The 27,445-nt window shown below is 39.5% G+C and overlaps 1 protein-coding gene across 3 annotated transcripts in view; it reads right to left on the bottom strand.

The window, feature by feature from the left end:
• TRPC3 (transient receptor potential cation channel subfamily C member 3) overlaps positions 1-27,445 on the bottom strand; it is a 74,758-nt gene that overhangs the window by 30,721 nt on the left and 16,592 nt on the right. For 2 of the 3 annotated variants that reach the window (XM_069557477.1, XM_069557479.1), the window contains exons 2-5: positions 20,570-21,341; positions 13,921-14,109; positions 4,480-4,644; positions 1,559-1,775 (exon numbers count right to left, since the gene is read on the bottom strand). In XM_069557477.1, coding sequence (XP_069413578.1) covers positions 1,559-1,775; positions 4,480-4,644; positions 13,921-14,109; positions 20,570-21,341 — 1,343 coding nt within the window. The remainder of the gene's footprint in view (positions 1-1,558; positions 1,776-4,479; positions 4,645-13,920; positions 14,110-20,569; positions 21,342-27,445) is intronic. The other variant, XM_069557478.1, reaches the window with a different exon arrangement.

Raw genomic sequence — 27,445 nt, 5'->3', positions numbered from 1 at the left:
GAAAGAAGCTTTGACTAAAGCAATGATTCACTCCACCAAGTTAGATTTTGGTGAAATATAGTTATAAATGTGGCACCAGAAACGGTGCTACGCTTATGGGGGTAGGGAAGGAGGGAGGGAGGGAAATAAGAAAGGCTCTTCAAGTCAAATGATTTTGCCCCATGAAACACATGGAGGAAAGGAGAAAATTCATCTTTATAAAATGGTTAATTATCAAATAATGGTGATTACTGGAGAAATAAGCCCTTAATTGAGAAACCTACTATACACTTTTAACAAGAACAGTTTTCCAGTCATCCAGGAACACTTCCCTCATTCCTCTACCCTCTTGTCTCATCTCAGCTTCATGATGAAAAGGTGAGGAATTCTTGGAAAATTAAGCAGGAGGCCCTATGGCATTATGAAGACACTGAAAGCAGAAAATATTCTGGGGAAAGAGGACAAAATATTTCAATTTAACAACTGTTTCCAGATGGTGCCAGTGGTAAAGAACCTGCCTACCAATGCAGGAGGCGTAAGAGATGAGGGTTTGATCCTTGGGTCGGGAAGATCCCCTGGAGAAAGGTATTATCCTTGCCTGGAGAATCCCATGGACAGAGGAGCCTACCAGTCCACAGGGTGGCACAGAGTCGGACAGGACTGAAGCAACTTAGCACACACACATGCCTGGCTACGTAAGGGGAAAATACTATAGAGTTTTCAAAAGAAATGTAGTGGCTCAAAATAAAATTCATAAAACAATTACTTGACCCAGGTGAAGACCATAGGAGTTAATGAGAGGAGAAGCAACCTGTTAATTCAGGAATTGAGATGATACCAAGAAGCATGCTGGGTGAAATAATACACAAAACTGACTTTGGATTCGTGATCAATCAATAATATGGTTTCAATCTCCATTTTTTTAATCATATTGCTTAAAATGTTTACTTTAACATAGCTGCTGTTCAAAATGAGCTATTGTGGGACTTTTCTGGAGGTACAGTGGTTAAGATTCTGTTCTTCCAATGCTGGAGGCACAGCTTTGATCTCTGGTCAGGAAAGTAAGATCCCACATGCCTCACAGTTCAGCCAACAAAAAACAAAGAAAAAAAAAATCCCCAAATGGGCTATTGTGAGGTGAAGTAACAAACATTCCTAAAATGGAAACTCTCCTTAAAAAAACCTCTGAAACTAAAGCAATAAATGTTCTTTAATCATGAGTTAATGGCCACTAAGTTATTGCAGAACTACTTCAATTAAATGCTTGATTATCACAGTGAGTCACATTTTAAAAATTGCATTTTATTCAATAATTGAAGTTGGATTTCTGAAACATGATATTAATATTAATGCATTTATAATTAAGCTCATGTTACTCATAAAATTTGTGTTTAGTGGTAAGGGATATCCGTCAGCATCATCAAGCTGCCAAATTATTCCATTACTTGCTATTCTCTTTATCGTACAATGGTGATGTTGTCACCATATAACATACCATAGAATTTTAAATAGAAAATGGCAATCATGATATAGATGCTATTTTTGGTAGAAATTAGAATACTCAAAATAAAAGGCTTACCAAGAACCCAGACCATAATGAGCATTTCAGTCCAAGTGAACTGTGTGGTTTTCACCCTGAAGATCTGTTTGGGATAGTCAATAACAGTGATGTTTGGCAATGTGGTGATTCCTTCAAATCTGTCTGAGGCGTTGAAAACAAGCAGGCCCAGGAAGATGATGAAAGAAGCAGCGTGTGCTACAAACTTCATAAAAGGACTTCGCAGAACCTTCCCCAGCTGTAATGAGGCCAAAAACAAAACAATCCAAAACCTTTAACTTTAGAAAATCTGGCTTCCACTTATGAAAGCTACCATATACATAGGATTTTTTTTTAAAAAGTGAAGTGAGAACACTCAAAATTCTGCTTTTGTTCTGAAGAGCTAGCTAAACATTGTGAAGATTACTCCTTTTAGGGGATGTTTCCTTTAAGAATAATTTAAGAAGTCTTCAAACTGCATTGTTTCTAAATATCCAATTTGTCTTAGGATGTACTTCAGTCACAGATGCATTTCTGGAAATTACAAGGCATATACTTGTTATTCTTATTTTTATGTGAAAGACTATGCAGTGTCAAGGTTTTTAGAATCTAGGAAAAGAAACTGCAAATTTGTAATGTGTGTATTTTTTTATAACTGAAATGTTATGAAGAGTTTGTAGACTCATTCATTTATAATTGAAATGCCATGATGTGTTTGTAGCACATTACAAACCCTTTGAAGATAAAAAATACTTATTACCATGAAAGTAAACTTTTGTTCTCACTTCTAAATATTCCAAAATCAATTTGTACTCTGTACAATATAAAAAGGCAAAAAATATTATAACCAACATAAACACTTTATCTGTTACTATCCAATAAAACAGAGAGATACCCAGTAATTAAAACCTCTAAGTAGGTTAACTTAATTAAAAGTCATCCCTGGTTTCGGAAAATCATATAACCAGTGAAATAGCATTTTTAAAACTCACTTTATAATGATTTTAAGGTAACTCTTTTAAAATCCCCTGTGACATAATGTCCTTAAGAGCTCCGTGTTCTAGTGGAAGTAAAAAACAATTCCTCTGTTCCAAGGGTTTCTGCAGTCTAAGGATTAGGCACATTTGGTAGATTCATCAAATAAGTTCTCTATTCTCAGACCCTACTTTCCAACTCAGTGTGTGACCTTAAAAAGCACCAAGGTTCACACTTAAAAGGCTGTAACTTCAAACAAATGTTTTTGTATATCCAGAACCTTAATTTGATGTCAACAAATAACCAAAGAATGTCAAGCATTTCTGGGGTTGGACATGAATGCACACAGACAAATGTCACATTTTCCATATTAGACATAAAAAAATAAACCGCACATTTACATATCACTGTGCTGTTCCACAGCTGCAGAGAGGGCATGTCCGGGTAGTTTATCCACAGCACAAAGTGATTTGCAGGGAGCTGCCAAGTCTCTTTTCCTCTAAAGGCTGATCTTTGAAAATGTTAAGTAACATGGAAAAAAAAAGCAGTCTGCCTATCTTAAAAATGGGATACATGTGGAGAATTCTTACTATACCATCTTTTCACCACAGGATAAGTGGTGTATGGCAGGTATAAATGCGGGCTCCAGGAACAACTCAATTCCCTCCTTTCCTTTCTCTGTTGGGCAGAGTCCACACATCCTTAGCTGTGCTAAGAGAAAAAAGAATGGACTTCAAGATACCTACATCAAACCCAGTACGTTTTAACTGAGTGAGTGGCCCTAAGAGACACATACAAATAAACCCGACCTTTCCAATTCATTTCCCCCAGAAAGGGGACGTTATTTGAATGGGATACGATTTTTGCTTTAAATGCACGCTCTCTCCTTATCTATAAAGTTTTTAGTCTTTCATGATTTTGTATTATCAGAATCATGATTCAAAACAAAGGAACTTAGTTGAGTGATCAAAACTGATCAAAATTACAACCTTTCTGCCTTAAACTACATGGGCAGCTCAATGATGAAGTGAGATGGATGAATATTCTCACATATATGGGCCTGAAGCAGGACTCTGTGGGGGAAGACCGTTAGAGAGATGACGGATTTCCAGGGTCACTCTTAAGTGGCCTTGATTCATTTGGCCTGAAACTGCCTCCATTTAAACAAAACCAGATTTGGGAATATAAAAACAGGATTAAAGGATCTCAGAACTGCTGCCTCTCCCTGGCAGTGCCCTTCATTAACGGAACACGAATTCTGTTAGCGTGACTCCTATTCCTGTCCACATCTTATTTAAGAGATCTCTTAGGCACAATTAAATGGACTGTATACTGGCCAAGTTGAGAGGGGGATAAAGGTCGTGAACAAAAATGATTCAAACAAAACTAAGAAGATAAAGAATCTAAAAAAATCCCAAAGCCCCCAGACCCCAATTCTACATTTTTGTTTTTAATCTCCTAGAGGAACAAAGGGCTTGGGGAACCTGGCATGCACTCTCTTGAAGACTTTAGATGATACCACTGTTCACAACCATGTTTCACACACTCAGTCTCAGATCTTTTTCACAGGTTCAACCAAGCAGCCTTTTCAGTTTTCAAGTTAACTGTCTCTTGGAACCACCGCAGTAGGGCTGTTCCTCTTCCATAGGCCAGCCTGGTGGACTATTTATTAAGCCGGCAAATAGGACACGATTGCTCCTTCACAGAAGCAGCTTTTCCTCCTCCCTATCATTGTGGTCGGAGATTTTTATCTTAAAAGCCTAAGTATTATATGCCTGTGAATAGGACCTATCCCACCAGGACCAAATCCTTTTTCATCCCTTATTAGAACTAATCCAGTCATTAAAAAGCAGAATTGATGCTCTTGAGTCAATTAACATTCAGCTGCAAAACTGATAAGAGCCTTAAGCAGGAAGCTTTTTCCTTTTTCATCCTCAAAGGACATGGTACACCAACCACAGAGGAAACAGGGGTGGAAAAGCCGGTACCCTGCTGCAAGGTGCGATCCAGTAGCCGATGGCAAGAAACGGAAGGCCCAAGGCCACAACCAGCACCACCAGACACTTGATAGCTACCGTCTGTTCCCGCAGGCCTGAGAGGTTCTCGTACCAGATTGTCAAGAGCTGCTGCTGGCAGTTGGGGTGAGCCACGAACTGTTGGTCGGGACAGGGAGAGAGGAAGAGAGAGAGGTAGGTTACCATGTCATTGTCAACAGTCCAGCTACTCTAAAGCAGGTGCATCCTAGAGATATTAGTGCATATCTTTCCAGAATATAGGCATTGGAAGGTTCTGGCAATATTCTTTACCTTCCCTCTGTTTTTCAAACTTGCTTCAGAACTATTACATGAACTAGAGTGGAAACACAAATGATGTTGTTCTTCATCATAATTCTTTCTGATAGAAACTCTCCATATTCACTGGAATATGGGTGACATGTGCTTTTCTTTGGGGAAACATGTCCCATCTTGCTGTCTGCCAGCTTACTTGTATTCAGCTCAAAATGGAAAAGAAATCGTTATTTGGTTTATTGGACCCTATGGCTAAACGAGAAACGTGTTTTTGTTTTGTGCGTGCACACGTGCGTGCTCAGTCCTGTCTGACTCTTTGCGACCCCATGGATCATAGCCTGCCAGGCTCCTCTGTCCATGTGATTTTCCAGGCAAGAATACTGAAGTGGGCTGCCATTTCCTCCTGCAGGGGGTCTTCCCACCCAGAGATGGAACTTTTGTCTCCTGCATCCCCTGCATTGGCAGGCAGGTCCTTTACCACTGTGCCACCTGGGAAGCTGGATTTATTGTTTCATGAGCAACTCCTCAACTGCTACATCTATGAAAAATGTAGACATGATGTGTCCTATGTGTATGTATGTTCCACCATAGCAAATATGCAAAAGATCTGCAAAAAGCCAATGAATTTCTGAATATTATGCTTAATCCACATTTGCTGTGCTTTATTCAAGGAGCAGAATGTATCTGTAAAAAGGTCCCTATGTCAAAAGGTGCCCATTTGTTGGATATGCCTTTCTTTGAAAGGCCAGGTGTACTCTGCCCAAGCTTCAGGGTCACTCACAATCCAACTATGAGTGTTGATATATTTTTTAAAAAGAGTGCTTAGCAACAAAAAATGAAGGAATCACTATCTTCTATATAAATGCAATAAATAACAAAGAACCTGTTAGGAAGTACTCGTGAAATGTGAAATGTTTTTTCAAATTCTGAGATGCAAAGAAAGCAGCTGCAGTTCCTCCTAGGCATAGCATTCAACTCTAATCAAGTTCCAGGAAATTATCTGAATGCTTTTTACTGACTCTAGGCAATTCTTCTAGTTACTTGGGTATTTTTCAATAGCATACCTACAAGGAAATAAACAGGTCTTCACTCAGCGGTGTATAGTTTCCAATCAGCTGTTCTAATTTTAAAACAAGAAGAGAAAAAAAATAATAAAACCTCTTCCCCTAGGGTGGGCGGTAAAGGTACAATTTTCCCCAAATCCCCACTCTTTCTCCCAGTGTGCACCCGCCCTCTGGGAGATCCACTGACTTTGCTATGACAGCTGCCAACACTGTGCAGAGGTGGTGAGGATGAATTTACAAGTATCAGGTTTGACATTCATAACTGAATTTTTTCCCCAATAACACAAACTAGTAGGACTGGGGAGATTGAAACTACTAAGAATAAGGTCCAGTTTTTTCCTTTATTGTTTGATGAGTTCAATGCAAAGGGGCATATTTTATCTTGTAAGTTCCTTTCAATTCAGTTATAGAAATCCCAGATCCAGAGGCTCACAGGTTATTGCCAGCTTCTAAGCATATATTAGATCTTCTTCCCAAATTCAAGATTCAAGAATTCTCAAAGTTCTAATTTTTGAAAACAGTATTTCAAGACCAGTGCAGCCATTATTTAAACTCATGATGAAATATAATCAAAGTTGAAAGCTTCCTGGGGGTCTATGTAACAATTTCCTGGGATTCTTGCTGAGAATTTCTCCAGATTTCTACCTGTGCTCTGTACTCTACTGGACCATTATATTCCTGCTTTACCCTCTCCTTCTCTGTTAAAAATCCTCATCTCCTCCATGGTTCTTAAATGCCTGTCTCATTCATTAATTCATTTTATTCTTTACAATGTCATAAATCCTTCATAGGTGCCAGGCGGGTGTTCAGTATTTGGTACAAGATGAAAAGGGAACATCTGTGTTTCAGTAAGTCATAAATGGTCCCTGCTCTAGGGTACACAGTAAGCTCTACATAAATGTGAAAAAGTTATTAGAACAGAGACTTGGAGTCCATGTACTTGCCAAGATAAACAATCAGCATTTAAAACAGTCTTAATTTTGAATGTTGGTCCAAATGTCTTGGGGTCTGGATGATCCCAAGCGGGATAGATGTAAATAAAAGGCAGTCCCGTGACTCCAGCCAGGCAGCTTAGAAATGGGATGGTATGTTCAGAGAAATCTACAGGTGGAGAATACAATGTCATCAAACCAGATTAACACTTGGGAAGTCAACATGCATTTTTTTTCTTTTTTTAATAGGTCAAGGTTTCTATAAAACAGAAAATCCACATGAAGTTAAAAGACACTTGCACATGTGTTCGTATGAAACTGATGGACACATTTCCCTTTTGTGATTTTCCAGCTTTTCTTTCTTAGCTTTCAAACTCCTGAGTACAGAAATATTAATGTTATAGCATGGCTCCCTCTTCTTGCTCTCCATCCTTGAGCTAATCTTTTACATTTAAATCTGTAAATGCTTTATGGCATTAATTATACTGTACAAGGTTTACAAAGCTCTAAAGACTTGTTGGAAATCAATCGTTTACACATGGCCTTATGGAAAGATCAATCTTTGACCTGGTGTGACTTGTACATTACAATGCAAACACTTAATATATGTTAAATACTAGCAAAAATCATGGTGTTTGTACTTCATTTATTATACTTTAAAATTCAGCTTAAAATTAACCTTTAAAATTCAGCTTAATTCAGGTGTATCTCATAGTACTAACTCTACCTTTTTATTTCTTTTTAAAAAATTTTATTGGAGTATAGTTGACTTACAATGCTGCATACATTTCAGGTGTACAGCAAAGTTAATCAGTTATACACATACCAATTTTTTCTTTTAGAGTCTTTTAAAAAATAATCTTATTTAGTTATTTATTTTTTGGCTGTGCTGGGTCTTTGTCGCTATGTGGGCCTTTCATTAATTGTGGTGAGTAGGGGTACTCTTTAGTTGCAATGCATGGGTTACTCATTGCATGTGGCTTCTCTTGTTGCGGAGCACAGGCTCCAGGACTTCAGGCCGGCCCATTAGTTGTGGCTCCTGGGCTCCAGAACACAGACTCGTTAGTTGTGGCACACAGACTTAGTTGCTCCGCATCATGTGGGATTTTCCAGACCAGGAATCAAACCCATGTCTCCTGCATTGGCAGGCAGATTCTTTACCACTGAGGCACCAGGGAAGCCTTTTCTTAGGTTCATTTCCCATATAGGCCATTACAGAGTACTGAGTAGAGTTCCCTGTGCAGCAGTTTCTTATTAGTTATTAATATCTATTTAATATATAGTAGTATGTATATGTCAGTCCCAGTCTCCCGATTTATCCCTTCCCCCTCTTATCCCTGTTAACCATAATCTTGTTTTCTACACTGGTGATTGAGATCATAATACAGCACCATATGGCATCTGTTGTTTCCTTTTAATCCACGGAAAGAAGTCACAGTTTCCTTCGATGATTTAAAATCCTAATACAAGCACACAAGGAACAGTTTTTAAAAGAAAATAAAACCAATATAATAGTAGTAAGTGAGGGCAAAGAAGCTAATCCCCTTAGGAGATGAGTTTTGCTGTTTTCAATGACTTCAAAATAGAGCAGCAACCTTTATCTCTTAAAACTGTTTTACCTCCTAAAAAACCTCTTTGTGCTGCCACACCAGTCATAGCAAGCTGAATAAAATTTGTATGCAGTTTCCTAACTTCAGTGGACCAATAAATTGAAACCATTACAGAAATAATACCTTTATTTGAGGTTTTCTGATTTAAAGGGAAAATGCCTGACATACAAGAAAAATCTGTCTTTCAGTGGAATAAAACTACTGGAGCATAGAGAACAAACTTTATTCCCTGCCAAATAACTGATAGATTATAAACTGAGCCACCAATAGGGGCAGCTGATAAATTTCAACTTAAATAAAATTCACATTACACTGTCTTCTTTATCAAATTAGCTTTTCCAAGAACTATATTCACGGGAATACTGTTGTACAGAAACATGGTAGGAACACTCTGTTTTTGTTTTTATTGCTGAAGCCACAGTTTATAATATTTAAAAGCAAATATTCTTGTGAACAGAAACTAGGTCATTCAGCTTTTTAAAGTTCTTTGAATTGTGAAGAACTCTGCTGTACAGTAGAGACTGGCACAACATTGCAAATCAACCATGCTTCAAAAATATAAAAATTTTAAAAATCCTGAAAACTTATACTGTACATGTTTTCTATATTTCAAACCTACTAAGTGCAAAATGCTGCTACCAGAAGCTAACCGCTGTTACCTCTCCGTGCCTGGGCACACACCTGGCAGAGGTCTTACATGCAGAACCCATTCCCGCTCTGGCCAGCACATTCAGCCCAAAGTCTCTGCAGCGGGTTTACCACTCTTTCATTGCATTGCTCAATTTCTGGACTTTCTTTGCACATTTTCTGCAAATACAGTGGATAATTGTAGGTGTCTATATTGCTGCATATCTCTTTTCTAGATGATCTTGCCATAGTTAAACCTAACCTCACTGTTGGAGGAAATAGAGGAAGGAGGAAGAACTCAGGAAAGTTCTCCTCTTCCTCAAGAGCTTGATTTTCCAGATTCAATGATCCATCAAGTTCTGGTATCCTTTATCTTTGTCACAGGCTTCCTTACAGTAGACAAGGCTCACCTGAGGTAGGTAGGACTCCTGTTATTTCTATGGGTGGGTATGGATTGATATTAATCCACAAGTCAGAGGACAGAGGTACAGTCATAATTAGAGTTTGGGACTTCTGGGGGGCAAACAATCCATTACTCTAACTGGAAAACAACGAATGCTTTTGCTTAAAAGTTACTTTTCTTGTACTTATTTTCAAAAGAGCAAATTTCACCCGCCACTCTGTTCCATTCTCTTTTGTAGAATAATGTGTGTAACTACAAACAGTAACAACATTTACTATCTTTTAGTTGTATGATTTACCTTAGAGACCCCTCAGAAGTAACTCAGAGATGAATAATCTCCAACATCTACTCCCTCATAGAGAATGTCTTATTGTTTGTCCCCCATCAGTACTATAATTGCTCATTTCATTAAAAGCACTGAGAATTGCAATTTTTTATAATTTTTAATTTTTTAATAATGTTTGTGAGGGCAGATGGTATTTATATGATAATATGCATCTCATATTACTAGAGGGTTTGAAATTTTTAAATACATTTGTTAGCCATTTGAATTTTCATTTCTGTGAATTACCTACCTATACAAGCTTTTGCTTATTTTTCTACAGACCTCTGGAAACTTTCCCTATAAATTTGTTTGTGCACTTTGGTTATTAAGAGTATCATTCCCGGGATTTCCCTGCTGGTCCACTGGTTAAGAATCTGCCTGCCAATGCAGGGGACATGAGCTCAATCCCTGATCTGGGAAGATCCCCCATGCCTCAGAGCAACTAAGCCCCCATGTTACAGCTACTGAACTCATGCCTTCCAGGGCTGATGCTCTGCAAAAAGGGAGGCCTGAGCACCACAACTAGAGAGTAGCCCCTGCTTGTGGCAATTAGAAAAAGCCTACATGCAGCAATGAAGACCCAGTGTGGCCAAAAATAAATAAACGATTTTTTTAAAGGGAAAGGAATGACCTGTTTAAAAAAAAAAAAAAAAGAATATCAATCCTGTCTCTCTAAGTTATAGTATAGGAAAAAATTTTCCTAGTTTGCCCTTTACCTTTTTTAATGATCTTTTTGATGTACAGAGGTTTTAAGTTACATATGGTCAAATAATTTATATTTTTGTTTTCTATTTTTTCTACTGCTTTTATACTGAAAAAAATCTTTTCTCACATAAACGTTAAACTCATGTTCAGACTTCAATTCAGATCTTTTGTGTTTTCATTTTCTTGATTAACTGTCATTGAGTCTCTAAGGCCTGGGTGAACTCATAGTGATTCCTAGGGAAGACCTAAGCCCTGGGAACTCTGAGCTTAGAAAGAACTCAATAGACCTAGAATCACAATTAGAAGCAGATATTGAAAGATGGTAGAAGAGACATCTTGAGTTTCTTGCTGCTGCTGCTGCTAAGTTGCTCCAGTCGTGTCCGACTCTGTGCAACCCCATAGACGGCAGCCCACCAGGCTCCGCCGTCCCCGGGATTCTCCAGGCAAGAACACTGGAGTGGGTTGCCATTTCCTTCTCCAATGCATGGAAGTGAAAAGTGAAAGTGAAGTCACTCAATCGTGCCCGACTCTTAGCGACCCCATGGCCTGCAGCCTACCAGGCTCCTCCATCCATGGGATTTTCCAGGCAAGAGTACTGGAGTGGGTTGTCATTGCCTTCTCTGTGAGTTTCTTAGGGGAATCTAAATAATTTAGCATTATATAAAACTGGTTTTGTTGATGAAATTATGGACTGATTTGAATAATTTGAATAATTATGGACTGATGTTTATTAAATTACAAGGGGAAAAAATTCACAACAAAGTATTTTGAAATCCCAATGCCATGCATGTAGCTATGCTCTATTTCAGTGCCATAATCTGTAGGGTTCATGAATATTACAACCCAAGAGGTTATTTCACTAGGGGACTAGAAAGGAGATGATGGGAAAAGGAAGTAGCCAAAGTGGATGGAAGTATTTTTGTTCCTTGCTAAATGGAGATGGGTGAGTGTTGAGTGAAGAATGAAGGAAGCTTCAGGGAGAAAGAAAGAGGATCTAGGGCTTTGGGGGGCATTCCAGAATAAAGTTCTTATATACATTTATTGGGTGAAGATTCCAAATAAAAGATTTTAACTAATACTCATTTTATAGCATAAAATAGACAAAACCAGAAGTACGTGCAAAGTCCTAAATCTCCTTTCAGTTCCAGATACATTTTGCTGTTGTTTTCTGGTGGTTAACTGACAGGAAATTTATTATTAACTGACACCTCATACATTGTAACCCTACACATCAATTCATTTAAAATTAACATGCAAGAAGACATTCACTCTGGAAGACAGCTTGGTTAACAGAAGCACATCTGTAGATGAGCTGTCTCTGCTAATATGACACTTTGAAAGCAATGACAAAGAACCAGTGACAACTGAAATCAATTCTCTCCTCTCAGGAGCTAAAGGCAAGAGATGCCTGTTGCAACGTCTGCGAATAAATGTCTAGTTTTCTAAAAACAGTTTAATATCATCTTATTCAAAGCTATCTTTTTCTTCCAGTACAGCAAAATGTCAACTAGCATGCTTGCTCTGAGAGGGGCCAGTTAAGCCAATTCAATTACCTTGTTACTGACAATTTCTTGAAGTTATTTTACACCAACATTTAATGAGAATCTTCACATTTCACTTCTTATTTAGTAGAGGGGAGATCTGTCATTAATCGATGACTATAATTTTGTGAACACAATGTGGAAGTTCTCTACATTATGGTAGAACTGTGTACACACACACACACACACACACACACAGATTCCCCCATGCTCACCTGCTGCTAGGGTGCAAACACTGCCCTAGGTCCCCCTGGTCAGAGGCGTATGTACATACCTTTGATTTGGAAGGAGCCTTTTACAACAGGCAGGACTCAGGAAGTCATTTCTGTTGGTAGGGAGCTGACCCTCTGCAGCAGAGGCAGAATTGTTCTGTTTGGGTCATAGAAACCTCCTTACCAAGTCAGTTCTGGGCCTGGCTCTGAGCAAGGTTTCTGCAAACACAGCTTAGATAATCTTGCTCTTCCACCTCTCAAAGATTCTGTGAGCTTGCTAATATTTCTTACTCAATTCTTTTCTGTTTAAATTGGCTATAACCTACCACTAAGGACCAAACCAGCACAATAAACATGAAATGTCTTTGGTAACTAAGAACTGAACTTAAGCATCATCATTCTTATTTATTTATTTTGACTGCGACAGGTTTTAGTTGTGGATCTAGTTCCAAAACCACGGATTGAACTTGAGTCCCCTGAATTGGGAGCACAAAGTTTTAGCCGCTGCACCATCAGGGAAGTCTCAAGAGTCATCATTCTGAGAATGAATTTTCAAATGCAGAAATGTGATTAGCTAATAATTCCTGAGCAATCACCAGGTATTAACACTATGTCTGTGCTAATTACTTGACTTGCATTAGCTCACGTAATCCTTAAAACAACTGAAATAGTAGTTGTCTCCACTACCAATAAGCAGAATGAGGTTTAGATTGATCAAGAGGTTTGTCCTGTCACACAGAGAAGACAAGTCAAGACTTGAACTCTTGCAAGTTAGCTCCAGGGTCTGCCCTCTTAAACAGCACCCTACACTGCAGGAACAAGAGAAGATTCCACTATACACAGATTGACCAGTTCATGAAACTAGATCTGCTCCTGACAATAACTTACTTTTTCATGATTTAAAGTACAAAAATTAAGTTATGTAAAATATGCATAAATGATTAGATTCTGAATGGCTGAGATTTTTATTATAAGTAGAACAACATAACTATAATTGATATGAATTATTTAAAGCCCCACACAACTAGCAAATACACATATGTAACAGTTCTATCTGAAATACCCAGAATAAAAAAAGTAAGTATAATTTTTATTTTTTTGGCAACTGCGTAAAATTCCATGTATGATCTTAGACATGTCATTTAAGTCTGATGAACCTCAGTGTCCTTATAGAATAGAAGTCTCATCATCAAACACCTATTTTATAGATGAGATGGATAATCACAAAGGCTTGTCACAAGGTTAGCATTAGAACCCATGTAACAGTGCCTTACAAAAATGTATACAAGTAACAGATTTTATTATCATTAACCACATTGCTATGAGCAGTTTACAAAGTTCTTTTGCATATTTTAATCCACTGAAATCCCACCAAAACCCTGATATAGGTAAGTGGTATTATTCTCCTTTTATATGAGGAAAATGAAATTTAAAGAAGTTTTATGATTTATCCAAGATCCGACAATGGATAAAAAGTGGAAAAGACTGGAGCTAGGTACTTGACTCACAAGTTCACGATGATACCATTTAATCTATTTCATAAAGGAAAACAATCTTTTTGTCAATAACATCTATTTTTATTATTTACAAACCTCTCCTAGGATTATGGCATAGTTTTGGGTCGCAAAGAGTCAGACACGACTGAGCGACTGAACTGAACTGAACGGAACTGATATTACATGTTTATTCCAGTATGGAGCTGGATGAAAGTAGGCCACTCACCTTTTTGACTTCATACTTAATGGCAAGTTTGACCCGACTCAGTGAAGCTTTATGCCTGTGCATCTCCAGAGGATCTGCCGATTCCAGGTCTCCATTCAGAATGGCTTCTACCTCTTCTGAGTCTCTGCAAAGATCCAGCACACCCACCACAAAGTCTTTGCATTGCATGGAGAGCTTCCGATAGTCATTCTAAGAACAAGATGGTTAGAGTTTAATGCAGAGAATGTGCTTTAGTTCAGTGGAAAGTGTTCAGGGGTTTTGTAAATTAGAAAAAGTCTACCTAACTCTGGGCAGGAAGTTTTAGCCCCCAGGTAGACGCAAGGTTTGTTGAGTTAGATACCAGCTGGATTTGCTTCCACCTCCCTGCTTAGCGAGGACCTAATACACATAAGACAGTTCTGAAAATGGTGTGCAAGTAAGTGACTGGTTTTCATTAGGAAATAGTGGCTAAATGCTTAATGCTGAAAGGCCAAAGTATCAAAGAGAGTTGTGTCTCTCTTGTAGAAACAAACAGTAGTTTTCTTAAAGCCAAAACAAAGCCATTTCTATGATGAAAATTCCTTAAGTGGCAATCTGACACAGAAAATTGACTATACATCAAAATAACCCGTCTGGTTTACTATCCATTGCCTTTTTGGAGACAGCACTTTTCAAACTGTAGTCCTCAGGCAAGCAGCCTCAGTGGCACCTGGACATGTGCTGCTGCTGCTGCTAAGTCGCTTCAGTCGTGTCCGACTCTGTGCGACCCCATAGATGGCAGCCCACCAGGCTCCCCCGTCCCTGGGATTCTCCAGGCAAGAACACTGGAGTGGGTGGCCATTTCCTTTAGAAACATAAATTCTCAGACCCCACCAAAGACATCCTGATTAGAAACTGACATTGAGGGGCAGCAATGTGTTAACACACTCTGCCAGTGTTTCTGACACACATTGGTGTTTGAGAATGACAGTTTACAGTGAAAGCAAAGAGGAGGGTAGGTGCCAACACAGAGGGTATTTTTTTCTTGTTTGTCTGAAGGGCACATTATCATGTCCTGTAGAACTAGAAGGAGAGAAATGTCTGATTATATATAATTGAATTCTCAAGGGTTGCAGAATATCAATACCTGAGAGAAAATTTTTCAGGCCACTGGAACTAACACCTTGCTAAAAATAATCTGTGAATCTTTAATTTCATTAGCATATTTATATAGTGCCATGGACTGGTAGAAGGCATTTGTCAGAATTCCTTGCTACCTTCTGAATGGAGCTCTATTTCCAGTCCACTGGTTCCAATCCAGGCATTAATGACCATCTCTCAGGAAAATACCTAACTTCTGCAACCTCCAGCTCCACTTCTACAACTTTCACTAAAATCAGGGAAATGAATCAGATGATCTAGTTTGGTACACTTGAGGAAAATAGAATTCCTCATTTCAACATGTCCTGAGATACTGTACATGTCTGATAACTGGGTAACATTTAGGATGGCAGAATTTCTAGGTTTCCAAATATCATACTTTAAATATTTAAATCATCTTCATACAACCTGAAAAATTTCCATTTTTCCCCTTAAGTAATTAACTTGATTTGATGTGCAAAAATCACTGCACCAATTAAAATAAACAAGAAGAGGAAAGACTGTTTAAAGGCTACACAGACTAGAATAGTTTCCATTTCAGATATCAGAAATTCAGATAAAGAAGAGTTGCAGTTAATCCTTTTCCCCTCTAAAGGGAACAAATAAAATGAATAAAAACTTCAGTCTTTGGTTTCCATTCAAGTTTGGTACCATGCAACTGATAAAATTAATAAAATGTTCAATCTCTGGTTTCTATGCAGAGTGTCAGTTAAATATCCATCTGCCTTCCATTCCTGGAAGACTAATGAAATATTTTATTATAGCACCCAGAAGTATTAAATCCATGTCTGTTTCCATATAAAGCTCCCCTTTTAGTACATTTTTTAAATGAAATTTCCTTCTGTTACTCGTCAGTTCAGACTGTTCTATAAGATTTGATACGACACAGGATGGCCAATTCTCCATTGATCAGAAGTAAAAAAAGACTTTTTTCTCTTCTCGAATAAAACATAGAAACAACTTCTGCAGTAATACCCAAATAATAACTCATTATCTTTAAAATTATAACCTGTAAATTTTCTGATATTAAAGAAAGCTTTGTGTTTTTTTCACATCCACTAAAAGATCAGTCAGGAAGCAAAAAACAAGTAAGCAAGTTGCAACGACAACACTTTATTTTCATAACAATTTAATCATTTCCTCCTGGAAGAAGTCTGCTATCCAAGTACAGAAAATAATCAGAGCTGGAGGTAATGGCGATTTCTTCTATTGGGCCTAAGGAATACCATTTCGCCATATGCAGGGCTCTCAGGGAACTCTGGCAGCTGACTCCGTCAGTTCTTCCATGAGGTCCTGTCTCTCACTACTTCACAACTCAGACCTTTTGTCTGGTTCAAATTTTCTAATGATTTTCTCTAAAATTAGTTTTGCTTGATTATCTTTATTGTGTGACTTTTCCATTACCACGGTCCTCCTCAAATTTACCAGATGGGTCTGCAGCCCACTTTACAGAGCAGGAGGCCTGCTCTAGCCAGAGGAAGAACAATGAAGCCTGGGCCTCGTCACAACCTGTCTACAGGTCTCAGCAGGTTTTTAACGTTCATGGTTTAATCCCTTTTTATTCTTAACAGGAAAACTGAAATTCAACTCTCAGCAGGTTTGCTCCTGTCAGATCCTTTCCCTAATAATAAAAGAGGCAGAACAGTGTAGTGGTTTAAAGGATAAATCTAAAACCAGACTTCCTGGATTTGAATACTGGTTCTGTCACTTCCCGAGTTCCCTGGTGGCTCAGACGGTAAAGCATCTGCCTATGATGCGGGAGACCCGGGTTCAATCCCTGGGTCGGAAAGATCTCCTGGAGAAAGAAATGGCAACCCACTCTGGTATTCTTGCCTGGAGAATCCCATGGACGGAGAAGCTTGGTAGGCTACAGTCCATGGGGTCGCAAAGAGTTGGACACAGCTGAGCGACTTCACTTCACTTCCTTCACTTCACTTCTACCACTTCCTAGCTGTGTGACCTTACAGAAGGTGAGAACTCTCTGATGAGAATAAGCCTATCTATTATTGCTGTTGGGCTTCCCTACTGGCTCAGGTAAAGACTCTGCCTGCAGTGTGGGAGACATAGGTTCAATCCCTGGGTTGGGAAAATCCACTAGAGCAGGGCACAGCAACCCACTCCAGTATTCTTGCCTAGAAAATCCCATGAACAGAGGAGCCTGGAGGGCTACAGTCAATGGGGTCGCAAAGAGTCAGACATGACTGAGCAACTTAGCACAGCACAGCAAATTATTGCTGCTATGAGGATTAAATGCTTTGAGTGTGCTTGGTACACATCAACTACAGAATTGCTTCCATGTACAGCATGTTACATAGAAGAGCTAGAACTGGGACTCAAGGCACCCAAATCTAGGCTTAGCAGATGGTATGTTGGCTATTGTCTTTGTTTTCTCCCTTGTAAAATGAGAGGTCTGTATAGGTGGATGATTCCTAGAGTATTTTCCTGCTATCAAATGCTACCTTGCTTTTGGACTACATCCATTTTCCTCTTCCTTACTGTCCTACTGTGATATAACTTGAAATTGTTTTTCTACTTTACAAAAGGAAAATCTGAGGCACAGGGAAAGCACAATGCCTTTTTTTTTTAAGTGCATCATTGATTCAGAATTAGGAAATTTCAGCTTAATAAATGGCTAGCTTCCTAGCCACTGACATTTGGAAGATGAGACATGGAGCTCAGCCTCTCCAATACTCTGTTTCTCAGAATAGCTTCAGACAGCATTTGCACATTGAAAATACTTCTTTAATAACCTGTCACCAAGCTGTCCTCCATTCATCTATCTAAATCTATATCCTAGAATGTCCAAACTTGGGATAATGACCTTCATATGTTTTTGGCATCATGCTGCCTGTACTCTTCCAGGACCTTTGAGGACTGCACGATAGCTGAGAACCTTTTCTGAAGCACCTAAGTGACGGCAGTCTGAGGGATGAGATACTGGGTCTTAGAGGCCACTGATAAGATGAATACTCATATGCATTTGAAATGGAAACAAAAAATCATGTCTTTCTCACTAGGGAATGTATTTTTTTTTTCAGGGCTAGTACTTTAAGCTCAAAGTCTTTACGGAAAGAATATAATGAACACCATGGAATAGGGCAGATTAAGTGACCCTGACTTAGAAGCTTCACTTTCTGCACTTTCAAGGGAGGCAGTCTCTGGGTCAGTGCTGTGAAAGCACTATTTTTTCTATCTAAAGTCCTGACAGATGGACATGAGTGTGGGATGAGATGGCAAAGTGATGAAAAGCAGACAGATAAGAAAAGTAAAGCATAAAATATAAGAGAAGGATAACAAGGACAAGTGAATATGTGAATGAAAAGGAACATTTAGTCAGGGGAGAGAGACTTGTAGTACTTTGAGATCATAACTTACAAAGACCTGGCTGTATTTTGCCTCTGAAATGGTTACACTACACAAACACCTTCCATATAATTCAGTAAAAAGGAACCATGAGATTTTGATGAGTTTTGCATATCCTTAGATAGCTGGCAGCTTTATAGATGCTTTCCTGAACTCAGTTGTGCTTTCTCCTCTTTTTGCCTCTTCATTTGTAATCATTTCCCACCTTTGAAAGGTTATCAGAGGTGACTTTTTATGTTAGGGTAAAGGAGATTTCATGTATTATTAATATGGGTTTTAGCTGGTATCAAGGGGAGAACTATGAATAACAAATTTTCTTAATATTATTTCACTGAGGCTACTTCTCTGGGCAGAATTACATATGTCACCATCTTCTGTTAATTATTGAAACATAATCTAGGAAAATATTTTCAGAATTTCTTATACAGACTTTCAGTACATACCAAGCAAAATGCATAAAAACAAGGTTTGAGTGACCCTTGGAATAGTAAAATAATAAATTTAGAATTACACTTTTTATGATAAGAAAGTGTTAATCACTTAGTCCTGTCTGACTGTTTGCAACCCCATGGGCTGTAGCCCACCAGCCTCCTCTAATCATGGGATTCTCCAGGCAAGAATACTGGAGTGGGTAGCCATTCCCTTCTCCAGGGGATCTTCCCCACTCAGGGATCAAAGTCGGGTCTTCTGCATTTCAAGCGAATTCTTTACCATCTGAGCCACCAGGGAAGCCCATATTTTTTATTACTATGATGAAATAAAGTGACATTTAGACTTTTATCTGAATGTGCTTCTATTCTTTTCAAACAGAATTGGAAGTTAGGAATTTGCTCTACCTGAGTTCTGTGAAAAATAAAAATAAAAATTCATTTTAGGTATAAGGAAATAAATCTTTTCAAATACCACATAAGGAATCTTTTCAAAGGGAGTAGATAGATACTGGTGATACTTATTTTCTTCTTTGTATTTTCCCACATTTTCCAAATTTTTACAATAAATATGCACAGCCTTCATATTAGAAACAATTTAATGGAATAACAAATAAAATTATACTAAGGCCAGATCTCCACCAGCACAAGATTAGTGTTAATGGATGTCGAGGAAATCTGGTATATATGGAAGGGAAAATCCCCACAAAACTTTCCTACCATTTTCTTTCAACTAGTTAACTTGAATTATATTGCTAGTTGCATTTGCGTGACTCTCAATAAGTATGAAAAACTTCAGTAAAACCTAAGAAACAGAATAGTCACTTTTTCTGTGATCTGACACCACAACATTAAAAAAAAAAAAAAGATTAACTCAGCATCAAAAAAATAATTCAAGGAAGTGATGCCGAGAATCATCCTCTTTGGTGGATAAGAGGAATCGAGAGCCTGCTAGAAGACAGTCTTACTTTCACCAGATCTACAAAGTCTCCTCCTGCCCTAGATTTAATAGGCAGAACCATCTGAAATGCATAGGAAAATGTAACAATTAAAAAACGTTCCACTATTAATATATAGTTTTTAATAAAAATAAATAATACTGTTGACTGGAGATGATGTCCAGAAAACAGTTCACTCATAAAAAAAATCTACTAAAGCAAACCACTTATCTGTCTTTACATTTCTGGGTTGACCTAATGGCCACAGCTCACCATTCTGAATATTGTGGATTTCATTTGTGGATTTCAGTTGCAGCCACTTTTGTCATAAATAAAATGACTTTAGTCATTCATTTAAAATTTTATATTAGTCATTTGACTTTTAACTAAAGGGATATACAAATGTTTCTGCCAATAAACAGTGCATACAAAACTATTTCTATATTGGGTGACACCATACAACTAACTACAAAAGAGGAAAAACTGGAAAGGAAGATCATAACCAAATCCCTCCTTCAACAAAAGAGAAGTCTCGTGTACTATTTAACACCTATCCAGAACGCAGAGCAGCACAATCATTTCAGCTCTCTGATCCAGTATATACCCACTTCGAAAACAAATGTATCACAGCACTGGGCTGAGAAGACAAAAATGATCAGATCATTTCTGAACGACGCTCCCAATCCCTTGAGATTTTAGATCCACTGGACAAAACTAATTTGGGAGCAGACTGCAGAAGGCACCTCGCCGCCGGGAAGTGAAAGAGCTCGCGGAGCAGCCGCGGTGGAGAGCACAGCTTACCTTGAACTCCTTCTCTATGTTGGCCAGTTTGGCCAGCTCGTTGCTGAGCTCCAGGGCAGTGAGCACAGGGTCCTCGCTAGACAAGGACAGATAAGCTGGACTGGCCAGCCCCTTGTAGGCATTGATCCTTGAGCGCGAGTGGCTGAAAGAGTCGTGCCTCTGCTTCTCCGTGCAGTCCCCGCACTTGCAGAAATAGTCATGCGGCCGCTCGATCCTGGCGCCCTTCATCAGCAGCATATGCACCACCTCGTACTTTTGGCAATGCGCCGCCAGGATGATGGGGGTGATGTCCGGGGAGAAGCGTGTGCCGTCCTCGTCGTAAGCGTAAAAGTCGTCGTCCTGCAGCTCCTGCTCGCAGGGGCTCAGGGTTAGGCGCTTGCTGGCCGCGAACCCAGGGTGGTTGAGGATGGCCTCCACGATGCGCACGTAGCCCTTGCTGATGGCGAGCAGCAGGGCGTCGCCGATGCGTGCCAAGTTCTCCTTCTTGAGCAGCAGCTCGGTCACCTCCAGGTGCTCATTGCCCACAGCCAGCTGCAGCGCGTTCTGGCCCATGTAGTCCACGCAGTTGACGTTCAGCGTCTTGGACTCCTCCAGCATCTTGCGCACCACCGGGATGTTGCCATACTCGGCGGCGTCGAGGAAGCGCTCCTCCTCCGCAGTGAGGCTGGTACCCCGGTCGTTGAACATGAAGGCCGGTCCCCGGACGGCTTGGCGCCGGCCCTTCTCCCGCATCACCGTCTTGCGCCTCAGGGATGGGCTTTCCTCCATTGACCTAATCAGCAGCAGCAACAACAAAACCCCAGCTGTTGAATATTAGGGCATATTGCTTCTTCCCACATATCGCGCCATTTCTGGAGTACAGGTCACACACACGGCAGATCTGTGGCCTGAGGACAGCCAGGTCAGATGCTAAGCCTGAAGTTTACACCTGAACCTAATAAGGGCTGCTAGAACCCAGAAAGCAGAAACCCTTCAGAACAAGAGCTCTTGTTCCGCAGAGCAGCCATCACCAACCTCTTTGGCACCAGGGACCCGTTTTGTGGAAGGCAATTTTTCCACCAGGGTGGAGGGGATGGTTTCTGGATGATTCAAGCACATTACATCTATTGTGCACTTTACGGCTCACCTAATGCCCTGGCTGATCTGACCCGAGGTTGGGGACCCCTGCCACAGAGAATGACATTCATAAGGAATAATAGCATAAACGATTTCCAGGTCTCCCTTTGTGACCCTGGTAAAGACAGGACTCATCATACCTGTGGGAATAAAGTTAACTGCTGCTTTAAAAAGTCTTGAAAATAGGGGCAAACAGGTACTTGGCACCAAAGCACTAAGCTTGAAGGCTAAAGATATTAAATTTTTCAAGAATTAGGCCAGAACAATCCTCTCAAGTCATTGCATATTTTTAACTAAATAAGATCATTGACACACACGCACAAAGTCCAGTATTTAGGCCAAGTACTATCTTTCAGGATCTTAAGATTTTCTATCTTTTCTATTACGGGTATCCCAACCTACTCCCCCACCCTCCAAAAAACTTAACAAAATTCTTTTTTTTTTTTTTTTAATGACACAGACAAGATGTAGCAATTATAAAATGAGAATTCAGTCGATTTATTTTTTGAAAATTATTGTGCCTTTGTAACAGGAGTTGTTTAATGACCTATATTATGTAGGTCTCTTTGAACTAAAAGGATATATAGTATGATTTATGGTTTAAAAAATCACAAGTAGTACTTTATGAATAAGGCAGTGTTAGTCACTCAGTTGTATCCAACTCTTCGCTACCCCATGGACGTAGCCCACCAGGCTCCTCTGTCCATGAAATTCTCCAGGCAAGAATACCGGAGTGGGTAGCCATCCCTTTCTCCAGGGGATCTTCCCCAATCCAGGGACTGAACCCCAGTCTTCTGCATTGCAGGCAGATTCTTTACCATCTGAGCCACCAGGAATAAAGCAACAGGGCACCAACTGTGTATCCAGAACAACGTGCACTGAGATCCTAACACCTACCATGTTAGTTAAGATTCAGCTGCATTATAAAAGCCATGTCATTAATTGATGTGTACAGCAATTTGAGTTCATTTTTTAATTTCTGTGATGCTGGGTAAATAATTTCATTTCCTTGTGCTCCCTTACCCCAGATGTAAAATGGAAATTTATAAAAGGCTCCCAATTTTCATCAAGAGCTCATGAATACAAAGCATATGGGGAAGTTTTGACTCTCTAAAAATGATGCTAAACAAGCAATATAATTTTTAACATTGTGATTATTTTTAATATTTCAACGGCTATTGTTATAAGTACACATCTGCACCTTAATCCAGTTCTAACATTCTTACTGTTTGAAATGACTAAGGTAACTTCATTTAAAAAAATCTGTGATTTTTGTCTTTTGTATGAATTAACGGTACCAGTTAAATTCTTTTCACATTACTGACCTTTGAATAAGAATAAATAAGAGTTACAAGTTAAAAGTGAACAGCTGGGGGGAAAATGCTTTCCTTGTGTAATGCATATTCCAGAAATACCTTCTGCCCATTAGCATTCACATAGTCAGGGGTTGAAGACTAATTGGAGAAGACATTGGCCTCCCTAGGGGTCTGGAAATGGACGTTAAGGAGCATCTCTAGCTGGTGAATTCAGAGGTGGGTTCTAGCATTCACTCAGTTCTTAGCTCTGTGGGCCTCAAACTAAGAAACGAGCACTGGAGCTGCTGGCAGAGACTTCCCAGATAGAGACCAAAGAAATGTGGCCAGGCAAACCTACAGAAGTAAGGAAACCAAAGATGTTCCTGGATAAGCTTGTAAACTTGTCCAAGGGCAGGGGTGCTGTGACTGACCCCTCGTTCTAACTGCTCAACTAGTGTCAGGTGGTTAACTTTAGAAAACTAAATATATACACAATCATATATATACACATACACATGCACCCATACACACACCTGTTTGTGGGAGTTTCTAGAAAGCAATACAAGAAGCCTTTCATTGTATTTATACCTGGGGCTCTGGGGAGTAGAACTAAGGAGACACAGGAGAAGGGGGAGTTTACTTTTAACTTATACCCTTTTACACATTTTGAATAGTTTTAACCATAGTTGAATATTTTTATTAAAAATAAAATTTATGTTTAAATTTAAAAATATCGTCATCCCTTACTCGACAAAAGTTTAAAAAATATAAGTACATACCAGCAATCATTATATTATAATGCTTCGGAAGCTAAATAAATGCCATAAGTTTTTGTTGTTCAGTCCCTAAGTCGACAGTGTCTTGACTCTTTGTGACCCCTTGGGCTGCAGCACACCAGGCTCCTCTGTCCGTGGGATTTCCCAGGCAATAATACTGGAGTGGGTTGACATTTCCTTCTCCAGGAGATCCTCCAGACCTAGGGACCGAACCCTCATCTCCTGCATTGGCAGGTGGGCTTTTTACCACTGAGCCACGAGGGTAGCCGAAATGCTATATGTTTGACCACTATTAATAGGTGTGATGTATAAGCATAGTGGAGTGAGGTATGTAAACTATTCGGTGTGTGTGGGAAATCAATATTTTACTATTAAACTGGCACTCTTCAAATGGCTAGAATTTCCATCTTGTATAAATGATGAGTTTTGTGCTTACCATTGATAATATATTGACATTATTCATGACTACAGAATACATGTGTAGAATATGTTAAGTCTGTGGAATTCCAATCTGTCCCAGATGGGTTATCTTTGGGGAAATAAACTCATTATTCAAGTGTCACATCTGACTAGAATGGGGTTTTTTACCTAATGATTGCTACCCACAAAAAGAATCACTCATAAAACCCTACCTTTTCTCCCCAAAGACAGTGATCTGAAAATACCAGAAAATTGTCTTTCAAAATTTTTTTATTTGCATTTCTTAGCGAAGTTTTTTTCCTAGTATCTCTTCTTCTTTTGGAACCTAAACCTCCGTTTTGTGCATTTAAGCCAAAATGTGGGGTTTTAATACTATACAACACAAGTCACATGAGTCATTTTGATTTTGTCTTTAAAAGATTCTAACACTGAGTTAAGTGTGAAGTAAAATTTTTCAGCTGGAACAAATTATACTGCTATTTCAAAATAAAAGTACTGACAATGCTACTTGTTTTCATTTGTGAATCCACCTAAGAAGTGTCTTTTTAAAACCTTTCCTTACAGTATTAAGATATGCTTCATTAATCCGGACTAATAAAACGATATGAGTCACAATCAATTCCCCCACAATGTATAAACGTGGCCCAAATCTCAGATGGTCTTGACAAAGCATCTCCTCCAGGATGAGAAGTAAAGAAGGGGTAAGAGTGAATGGGAGAGGATGTCTAATTTTAGTAATGCTAACAATAAAATCATTTTGCCAGACATATTTTTACCTTTAAATCCCCATGCAATGGATCGATTCATCTAGCACTGCAAGGGTACATCAGATAGGGCCTTCCTTCTGGTAAGAGCTTTGGAGAACCACTGACCTAAATCAATTGCCCTACAAGCACCAGGTGCAATTTCCTTCATAGCTGATACAGATGGCTGGTAACATTAGATTGCTATGGACTGAACTGTGTGCCCCTACACATCCACATGTTGAAGATGTAACCCCCAGTGCAGGCTTCCCTGGTGGCTCAGTGTCTGAACCTTCCTGCCAATACAGGAGATGATTCCTGAGGTGAGAAGATCCCCTGAAGAAGGAAATGTCAACCCACTCCAGTATTCTTGCCTGGGAAATCCCATGGACAGAGGGGCCTGGCAGGCTACTGTCCATGGAGTTGCAAAGAGTTGGACACAACTTAGCGACTGCTGCTGCTAAGTCGCTTCAGTCTTGTCTGACTCTGTGCAACCCCATAGATAGCAGCCTACCAGGCTCCGTCGTCCCTGGGATTCTCCAGGCAAGAACACTGGAGTGGGTTGCCATTTCTTTCTCCAAAGCATGAAAGTGAAAAGTGAAAGTGAAGGCATTCAGTCATGTCCGACTCTTCGCGACCCCATGGACTGCAGCCTACCAGGCTCCTCCGTCCATGGGATTTTCCAGGCAAGAGTACTGGAGTGGGGTGCCACTGCCTTCTCCGCAACTTAGCGACTAAACAACAAAACCCCCAATATGGTATCTGGAGATTAGGTCTTTGGGAGGTGATCTGGGATAAGGCTTTGAACATAGAACCCTCACGATGGAATCAGTGCCCTAAGGAATTAGAGAGTTTGTTTCCGGCTTCACCCTCTCCTTGTGAGGACATGTGAGATGGCAGCCATCTGCAAGAACCTGACCATACTGGTACCATGATCTCAGACTTCTGGCTTCCAGAACTGTGAGAAAATACGTTTGTGCTGTTTAAGCCGCCCACTCTGTGGTACTTAGTTATGACAGCCTAAGCTGAGTAAGACACTGACCATGTATCTTAAGGCAAAAAGATTTTTTTTCATGGTTTATGAAACAAACTTTGGGTCCTTAGTAATTGTCCAAACACTCAAGCAGATAAAAAGTTCTTCCTAAGAAGTATTTTTCCACACCCAAAGACAATCTTTTGCTCCATTCTATTTAGCGGCAAAAATACAGGCAACACTCAGTTTTCATAACTTTGTCATCCACTCCTCTGATTTATAATGGCACGACATGAAGCCCACCTGCCTAAGATTACTTGGAGAACCTATTAAAATGCAGATTTCTGGATCCCATTCAAGATGAACTAAATCAGAATCTCTCAGGGGTGGGGCCCGGCAATATGGGTGGAGGCTGGAATATGTATATTAAATGAGCATCCTTTGCAATTCCTATACACACTGAAGGTTGGAAACTTCCAGTATGAAAACAACATAGCTATCCTGGATCAGTGATCCCAGATGAGGAGGCCTGTAAACACTTGTCACACTAGTCCTGCCAAAAGCTAAGTTGGAATAACATGTTTGAGCAGTGCCAGGTAAGGGACAACAGCCTTACATTCATTTAGATTCTCTGTCCTTTATTACCACTTAAAACCTGATCTCCTGTACCAGATCCTTCCTTCCAGTTCTCACTGACAACACTATCCTCCAGATCTTAAATGCATCATGGCTGGATAATTACAACAGCTTTCCAGCAGAGATGGCATGAGAGAAGGCGACTAAACTTGACTGAGTACCTGGTGTATGTGCTTGTCTGTCATGCACTATCATCTTTACTTCTCCTAACGTTGCTATGAAGCAGCTATTATTTTTCCCCATTTCATAAATAAGAAAACTTATTAAAGAGTTCAAAAGAAATTGGGCTCAAAAAAAAAAAAAAAAAGAAAGAAAGAAAGAAATTGGGCTCAAAAGAAATTGGCCAAGATAATACAGAGAGTAACACCCAAGACTGGGATCCAACCTAGGGCCCAGTCTGACTCCTGTTCTCTCCTGCTGCTTTTGATTTCCTCTTTGTACCCCACAGTCACACCCAGTAGCTGGTGCTGCTTCAATTCTGCTTTTACCATCACACTTCTCTTAAAAACAAAACATAAAAACAAATGAGGTCCTCCACCTGGTTTTCCAGGATGTTGACAGCCTGCCTCACTCTCCCTAACCGACCTTCTTTTCCTTGCTCCTCAGAGTCATTCTTCACTGTTCTACAAACATATTATATTGCTTATTTCTGTACTATCAAAGGTAGTAAGTGTATTATTCTGCTTATTTTGGTTCTATCAATGGTATTTCTATACCATCAAGGATATTCTTTGAAAAATTAGCAAAGTGTTTTTCTCTTTTGTAAGATCTTTTTACAAGATCTTGGCCCTGGTTAACTCGGGACATCTTGCTTCAGCCTTGGAGGTAAAATGTGGAGTATAGAGTTGGGTGGGTTTAGGGGAAAATAAGATAAACATAGGAGGAGTGCACAGAGAGAAAGGTTATTATTTTTTTTT

This window comes from Ovis canadensis, chromosome 17, assembly GCF_042477335.2.
Source record: "Ovis canadensis isolate MfBH-ARS-UI-01 breed Bighorn chromosome 17, ARS-UI_OviCan_v2, whole genome shotgun sequence".
Classification (NCBI taxonomy): domain Eukaryota; kingdom Metazoa; phylum Chordata; class Mammalia; order Artiodactyla; family Bovidae; genus Ovis; species Ovis canadensis.
The sequence above is the reverse complement of the archived record's forward strand: the minus strand, read 5'-3'. Positions and strand labels throughout refer to the sequence as shown.